Consider the following 8,662-nt stretch of genomic DNA (forward strand, 5'->3'; position numbering starts at 1 on the left):
AGAGCGCTAGGGAAAAGGGGCAGGTGAGGAGGATGGGCAGGGGAGGGGAGAGTGGAAGAGGGGTGTGTGGGGACAATCCAGTCCTGCCTGACAGGTGATTTGGCACGTTGCACTTGAACTGTCGGGGCCCAGCAAGGACACAGGAAGGGCACTGGGGCCTACCTGCCAGCCCCCCTGCCAGCCTCAGGGCAGCCCGAGCAGCTCCCACACATCCCGCTCAGGGTGAGAATGCCTGGCTTTCTTGGGTGACTTGTGTAGAGTCAAGAATAAAAAAATATTTTCTGTTGAAATATGAAGGGAAAAAAAAAACCCACCTTAAAAAAACTAGACCTTTTAATCAGGAATGTAGAGTTGAAAATGTTCCTCAAGTCTTGTTTCCACAGTGTTTTTACAGCCCTAATAGAGGCGCCGGTGACAGTGAGGTGAGCCCAGACCTGATGACTGCAAAGGGCCCAGGGAAGAGGGCATGTGACAGTGCTCTGCCTCCTGCAGTGCATGGGTGGTGGGGAGCAGGGGGGTACTGTGAGGGGCTTCCCTAGCTTTCTCCAAGAGCTTCCTGCTCCGCTCACATCTGGTAAGTCTCCCTGACAAGGAGAGACACCTGCAACACCTTGAGACAGAGTAGCCTAGGCTGACTTCAAGTCCAGCTGGGATGGCTGACCTGCACCCTCAGCCCCGTGGCCTCCAGGGTGGGGATAGGAGGCTAGGATTAGGTGAGAACGTTCTGTTCTTGGTACTTGCGCCGGCGAGCACAGCGGGGGCAGCCCTCGGTCACCATGGCCTGGCAGCTCTGGTGGAAGACAGTCTTGCACTCGGCACACCTGGGGGGAGAACAGCGGGTGCTGCTTGTGCTGAATGGGCTGGAGGCCTCCCTGGGGCCTGGTGCTGGCTAGGACTGTCCACCAGGACCCAGGAAGGCTGCATCTGACTCCGCAAGCCAGTGCATGAAGGCAGTACCTCTCCATTTGGAACAAAAGATTTGTGAAATGCTCGCCAGTAAACGGTGCAAAACATTCTGATAGTCTCTATTCTAGCTCATTTTGAAAAATGCTCTTTGACACTCACTAAACTAATTTCTTGCCTTTGTTTAAATACTGTGCAGCTGTAAAAACTCAGCCCTAGGCCTGTTCAGGGGCTGATACTGGTCAGGGAACACCTGCTGAAGATGAATTCATGCTCCAACTTGTTCAGTTTCTTTCCTACCTGGACCAGGATGAGGGTTCAGTAGTTACCTTTTCTAGTTATAGCTGCTGAGCATGCTGTTAAATGCATTCAGATAAATGAGCAGTAACTGGGATAAGATACTAATGACAGCAGCAGGTACCATCCACAGGCACCCCTAGGTGCCAGGCCTATGTCAACTCCAGGGCAGTTAACTCTTTTAATCCCCCCTCAACCCATTTGTAGATGACAAGACTGAGACCCTGAGAGGTTGCCACTCAGAAGGCCTGCGGCCACTTTTTCTCAAAACAAGCAGACAACTCAGTGGAGACTCGTGAAGACCTGTCTTATCCCCTGAGCTGGATCAGAGCTGCCCTGACTGACCTCTACCACCCATCAGCACTGACAGGGTGAATGCTCAATACATTCCTGCAAGATGGAACCAGGCCTGCCACCCTGGGACACTCGGGCCAGCCTGTGGGTGTGCTGGTGTAGGGTGGGGTGTCCTGCATACCTGACCGTGGTGTCAAACTCAAAGGGGAAGATGATGTCATGGTGGTGGCAGATCTGGCAAATAAAGCCACGCTGGGTGCACAGATCGCAGTGATAGACGTGCTGGGAGGCGAACTCAATCAGGGCCTTGAGGAATCCTTCGTACATGCCCTCTGCAATCTGTGGGAGCAAGCGCAGGCCACCAGGCCTTTTAGGCAGCAGTGCTGAAGCTCAGTGAAAGGGGGCCTGCTGCTGCCTGGGGCAGCCTGCCTGGAGAATGTCAACCCCAAGGTCCATCTTGGGCAAGCAAACCCCCTAAATCAGATTGAGCAGACATACAGCCCTCAAGTACTGAGGTTGCTGGGGGATCACAGGATTTACAGATAAGCCCCAAATATACTATCGTCTCCCCCTGGAGGAAGGAGTGTCTTGAGGCCCTTCTGCCCCTTACCCTCCAGGCCAAGGGGAGGAGTCCAGATGCAGAGAAGAGGCTCAGGATCCTGGGGTTTGCTGAAGGCCCTGCTTATTCAAGGGGGATTGGGGGCTTGTTGCTGCCCCAGGCAGCTTGAGGCAGGCAGCAGACCCATTCTGAGGTACTGAGAAGCTCAAGATTGCACCCCCTCACCATCTCCTCTAATCCTTCTAGGAACTAACTCCCTCGAGAGAGGTCGGGGAGTGAGGAGGGGCAGGCGATCTTACCTGCTGGAGGTCAGCAATGCTGTACTTGTGGGGAAACTCCAAGAGATAATTTCTGTGGTTGAGTCTTCAAAGAAAACAGAAGAAATTCCTTTGAAGAATCTCTAAGACCTGGTCCAACCTGTTGTTTGTTTTCATTCCCTCAGCTGCTAACCAGGCCTAAACCCCTCCTACCTTGTACCAGGTCATGGTTAGGAGTGCAGGGTGAATGTGCCTAAGCTTGGGACTGGTCTTCCAGGTAACAACTAGCTGTTGTGACCTTGGTTGAGCTACTTAACCTTTCTGAGCCTCAGGTTTCCTCACGTGAGAAATGCAGTTGTTTTGAGGATTAGGTAATTTATTTGAAGAATTTGGCACAGGACCCAGCACATAGTAAACACATAATGATGATGATGACTAAGAGGAAGAGGAAGGCTAACCCTTGGTGCCAGGTACCAACTAAGAGCTTTATTGATATTAACTCATTCTGTCCTCACAGAGTTGGTACATTATAATCTTCATCTTAGAAAAGAAACACAGGCACAGAGGGATTAATTAACGTCTGGGGTTGCACAGCTAATAAGTGATAGAGCTGGGGTTTGAACGCAGCAGTCTGGATCCAAAGCCTGTGTCCTTACCTACCCTGCTGAATGACCACAGTGCTGGGGACAAGAATGTGGAGGATGTGGCCTCTGTCCTACAACCCTAGTCTAGTGAGGGACAGACATTCAAGCACCTGGTTTTGGTACAATGTGAGAGGAACCAGGATGTGCCCTAAGTACTGCAGATCCCGTTTCAGGGTAGGAGGGGAGGATGAGGGCTAAATCACCAGCCCGGCTTTCTCGTTTCTACCACACCAATGGCAGAGATCCTGCGGGTGACATCCTGAGGGATGGGGAGGAAACACCTGTGGAAATTCCCTGGCCTGGTCTTGATCTGTGTGTGTGTCTGTCTGGGTACTGGGAGTGGGGAGACAGTGCTCCCAGTCAGAGGAAGCTCAAGAACCTCCCCCAGGACACCGAGGGTCACTCCAGGAATCTGGGGGCAGGATGATGCCAGCACTGTGGAGCATGTGGGATGGGGGCTTAGCTATGCCCCATCCCATAGCTTTAGTTGTGGTCCAGGGGAGTCCAATTTGGGGTAGTGATAGTGGGTCCCACCAAGAAGCCATACTGTACCACATAATTGGGGATGTTGCCAACCAACATTCAGTTCACCATGCTGCTTACCCAGTAAACTTCCAGCTTTCTGGGAACAAGAAGCTGCCATTTCTCACCAAGAAAATGGGGGGCAAGGGGTGCACAGGCTGGCCCTGAGCTGGCAGGAAAGGAGGAGCTGACTGGGTGGAGAGTTTTCTCTGTCATCTGCCCTGTCTGCTGTCCAGGAAGCCCTGGTTGCCAGCTAGGCGCAGGGCTTCCCTGTGAGCCAACACATCCTGGCCCGTCACACTCTCAGATACAGCAAAGTCTTGCAGCAGGTTTCTCTCCCTAACACTCAGCTGAGGCTGGAGGGGAGAGCAGTGGCCCAGGGTGACAAGGCACCTCTCATCCTGGCTTCTAGAAGAGAAATCCATGTGCACTAGGCACACCCCAGGCCTACTCAGGGCCTCAGTTTCTCTGCACACAATGAGAAGACCCCTCTCTGGTCTCTGGCCTGAGGCTGACTTCCTGGGGACCAGACGAGACAGATCTTTAGGGCTCCCTGGAAGAAAGTGGAAGATGAGAGGGGATGGTTGCGGCTGCATCTTAGCTCCAGTAACCGACACAGTGATGGGGCGAGGAGCTAGGAGCCTGAGTTCTGGTCTGTCTGTGGGAAGTTGTGGGTGGGAGGGGTGTCACCTGTCTCCTCCGAGCCACTGGGTCCTCCTCAGCCCACCCCTCCCTGGGCTGTCAGGAGTAGCACCTGAGATCTGGTGGGTAAGCACCCCTGTGGGTCGTTTCTTTGATGGCTCCTTCATGAATGCCCAAGAGGACACTCTTTCAGGCTTCTCTGCCTCTTGGAAACGTGTCTGTGTACCAGGCCTGCCCCTTTCTCCAAGTCCCCAGCCAGAGTGCTGCCACTAGCAAAGGAGAACTCTGCCCCAACAACACCACCTATATCCAAGACCTGCCCATTCTTCTTCCCAACCCACTTCTTCCTTTCCATTTCCACACTGGCCCATGTAGCCCAGGCCCTCTCATCTCCTTGGATTAATTAATTACTACACCAGCCACCTAGCCTCTCTAGCCCTTGTGCCCCACTGTGGCCAGAGTAGTCTCTTCTAAAACCCCGATCAGAATGTGATAATCCTTCGCTTAAAACTCCTGAGCAGCTCTTCACTCCCTGCAGAATAAAGCCCAAACACTATCAGTGTGGCACACAAGACCTTCAAGTCTGGCTCTGACACTACAGCCCAACTGCCCTGAACCCCTCGCAGGTCCCCATGAGCCACATTTCCTTCCACCTCCACACTACAGCTCCCCTCAGGAGAAGAGCCAGGCCCTCTCCCCCTTCTTTTCCTAAACCCCATTTCAACATATACATGATGCCATGTGTGTGGAGGTAACTGTTTTCATGTGTGAACAGACAGAGCAAAAACCTGAAAGAATGTTCTACTGATACTAATGGTTGTAGGCTATGAGGAGGGGTGATTTGAATTTCTTGCTTTTTTCCCTGTTATACTATTTGAATATTCCAATATCACTCACGATGGACTATCTTTGTAAATAAGAAAAAAAACATATGTTGTTTTTCAAAAGGAATAAAGGACCAACTTACCAGAATGTTATATATACAAGCTGTTAAATGTAATATTCATGGTAACCATGAAGAAACTATAGTAAAAACACACACAAAAGGCAAGGAGAGGGTACTGAAAAGGCTCACTATAATCAACATGATGACACATAAAAATATAATAAAGATAACTTGCAAAAAACAAATAACAAAATGGCAGAAGTAAATCACTTCTTATCAGCTCTGGTGGTGTAGTGCCTAAAGCATTTGACTGCTAACCAGAAGGCTGGCAGCTCAAACCCACCAGCCACTCCTCGGAAGAAAGACTGGGCAATCAATCTACTTCTGTAGTGATACCACTTTGGAAAACGAAGGAGGGGTCGCTATGAGTTAAATCCAATTCCACAGCAGTGTGTTTGGTTTGTTTATCAGCAATTACAGTGCACATAAATGGACTAAACATTCCAGTCAAAATGCAGAGAGTGGCAGAATAGACAAAAAAAAAAAAAACCAGGATCTAAAACAATAAGCTGTTTACAAGAAACAAACCTTAAACCCAAGGACACAAATAGGTTGAAAGTGAAATGATAGAAAAAAATATTCCATGCAAATAATAATAAAAAGAGAGCTGGGGTGGGATTTGATATGAGACAATGCAGACTTTAAGACAAAATATGCCAGAAGAGATAAAGATGGTCATTACACAGTGATGAAAGGGTCAATGAAGAAGATTTAACAATCATAAGTATATACATACCCAACATCAGGTCATCTAAATATATAAAACAAACACAGAATTGAAGAGAGAAACATAGTACATACTACACCAACATACACACTGGAGACTTCAGTACATCACTTTCAATATTGGACAGAACACCCAGAGAGAGGATTGACAAGGACACAGAGGAGCTGAATGACATTATAAACCAATTAGACTTATCAGATAGATACAAAACACTCCACCCCAAAACAGCACAATATACGTTTTATTCCAGTGCATATGGGTCATTCTTCAGGACAGACTATATTTTAGGTCGTACAGCAAGTCCTGATAAACTTAAAAAGACTGAAATCTTATGAACTATTTTCTCTGACCACAACAGAGTAAGACATCATAAACAGAAAAAAATGCGGAAAATACACAACTATATGGAAATTAAACAACATACTATTAAACTACAAACGGCCAAGGAAGAAATCACAAATTTCATTGAGGAAAATGAAAACACAACGTACTAAAATTTATGGGATGCAACAAAGGCAGTACTCAGAAGTAAACTTAAAGCAATGAAGGCCTACATGAAAAAAAAAGAAGAAAGATTTCAAATTAACAGCCTAACTTAACAACTCTAGGAACTAGAAAGAGAAGAGCAAACTAAGCCTAAACCCACCAGAAGAAAGGAAATAACAAAGATCAGAGCACAAATAAATAAAATAGAAACCGAAAAACAATAAAAATAAAACCAGAAACTGGTTCTTCGAAAAGATCAAAAAATTTACAAAATTTAGCTAGACTGACAAAGATGCAAATAACCAAAATAAAAAATGAAAATGGCAACATTTCAACAACTGACTCTAATAGAAATGAAGAGGATGACAGAATCATATGAACAACTGAATGGCAACAAGCTAGATAACAGAGATGAAATGGACACATTTCTGGAAGCATACAACCTACCGAAACCGACTCAAGAGCAAACAAAGTCCCAACGGACCCATAGCAAGTGAAGAGATGGAATCAGTGATCAAAACTTCCCAAGGAAAAAAAAGTACTGAACCAGGTGGCTTCACTGGGGAACCCCAACAAACATTTAGAGAAGAACGCACACAATACACTTCTAAAAGATGGAGAAGGAAGGACTACTCCTGAATTCATTCGATGAAGCAAACATAAGCCTGATACCCAAACCAATGACAACACAAAAAAAGAAAACTACAGGCCAATATCTCTTACAAAATTAGATACAAAAATCCTCAACAAAATACTAGCAAATGGAATCCGACAGCGTATTAAAAGAGTCATACACTACAACCAAGTGGGATTTATTCCAGGAATACAGGGATAGTTCAACATTAGAAAATCAGTTGATGTAATGTAGCACATCAACAGAACAAAGGAAAAGAACCACATGATCATCTCTATGGATGCAGAAAAGCATTTAATAAAATCCAATACCTTTTCTTAACAAAAACCCTGAAGAAGATTGGAATAGAAGGGAAATTCCTCAATACAGTTCAGGGCATATATGAAAAGCCAACAGCTAGCATGATACCTACTGGAAGAAGCCTGAGAGCTTTCCCCTTGAAATCAGGAACAAGATGAGGATGCTTGCTCTCACCACTTCTATTCAATACTGTATTAGAAGTCCTAGCCAGAGAAATAAGACAAGAAAAAGAAATGAAAGGTATCTAGATTGAAAAAGAAGTAAAATTTTCTCTATTCACAGACGATATGATACTATACAGAGAAAATCCCAAAGAATCCACAAGAAAACTTCCAGAGCTAATCAAGGAATTTAGTAAAATTGCAGGGTACAGAGCCACAGCAAATAAAAACCAGCTGGGTTTCTATATACCAGCAATGAGAAATCTGACAGGGAAATTAGGGAAACAATTCCATTTACAACATTTAAGAGAATAAAATAGCTAGGAAAAATTTAACCAGGGTCTTGAAAGACTTATACAATGAAAACTACAAAACACTGCTGAAAGAGATTAAAGAAGATTTAAATAAATGGGAAGATGCATGTTCATGGATTAGAAGACTTAATATTTTTAAGATGTCAGTATTACCCAAAGTGATCTATAGATTCAACACAATCCTGATGAAAATTCTAACAGCCTTCTTTACAGAAATAGAAAAACCAATCCTCAACTTCACATGGAATGGCAAGATGTCCTCAATAGTTAAAATAATGCTGAAAGAGAAGAACAAAGTAGGAGGACTCACATGTCCCAATTTTAAAACATACTAAGCAGTGACAGGAATCAAACAGCCTAGTAACAACAGACACATAGACCAAAGACATAGAATTGACAGTTCTGAAATAAACATCTATGGTCAACTAATTTTTTACAAGGATGCTAACTAAGTTCATTAGATGGGGAAAGAAGAGTCTTTTCAATAAATGGTGTTGGGAAAATTAATTTCCACATGCTTAGAAAAACGAAACAGGACCCTTGTCTCACATCACGCACAAAAACAAATTCAAAATGGATTGAGAAGAGAGGGATATACAGGAAGGAGCTATGACCACCATGATAACATTAGGAAATGGGAGGACACTGAATTGTGCACATAAGAGATAGACAACAGATGCTAATACCAACCAATGTTTCCACAATACTGCATTGCCATTAACACCAAACACCAGGCTACAGATAAACACATAAACATCTGAGAGGATCAGAGGGGGTTCAGTGAACAGAAGTATACGCTAGACCAAGGATAGACTCAGCTGAGGCTAATCTTGCACAGACACCAGTGATACAATAGATCTATTGGATCTGTCTCCCATAGTGTCTGGATGTCTGTGAGGGATTACTCTGTGTCTGCCTTCTATTGTTTCTGTAAGGACTTCAGGTATTTTGTATCGGAAGCAAAGAACGCAAAAAA

General features: G+C 45.5%; 1 protein-coding gene across 1 annotated transcript in view; it reads right to left on the reverse strand.

The window, feature by feature from the left end:
• Positions 1–709: 709 nt before the first annotated feature.
• Positions 710–8,662, reverse strand: part of PLEKHM1 (pleckstrin homology and RUN domain containing M1) — a gene marked incomplete at its 5' end in the record, with an annotated part of 53,215 nt that continues 45,262 nt past the window's right edge. The window contains 3 exons of the mRNA XM_007955276.2: positions 710–821; positions 1,676–1,833; positions 2,353–2,416. Of these exons, the coding sequence (XP_007953467.2) occupies positions 710–821; positions 1,676–1,833; positions 2,353–2,416 (334 nt within the window). The remainder of the gene's footprint in view (positions 822–1,675; positions 1,834–2,352; positions 2,417–8,662) is intronic.

The sequence above is a fragment of the Orycteropus afer genome, unplaced genomic scaffold (assembly GCF_000298275.1).
Source record: "Orycteropus afer afer isolate SDZICR_OR568_19922 unplaced genomic scaffold, OryAfe1.0 scaffold00495, whole genome shotgun sequence".
NCBI classification, from domain to species: domain Eukaryota; kingdom Metazoa; phylum Chordata; class Mammalia; order Tubulidentata; family Orycteropodidae; genus Orycteropus; species Orycteropus afer.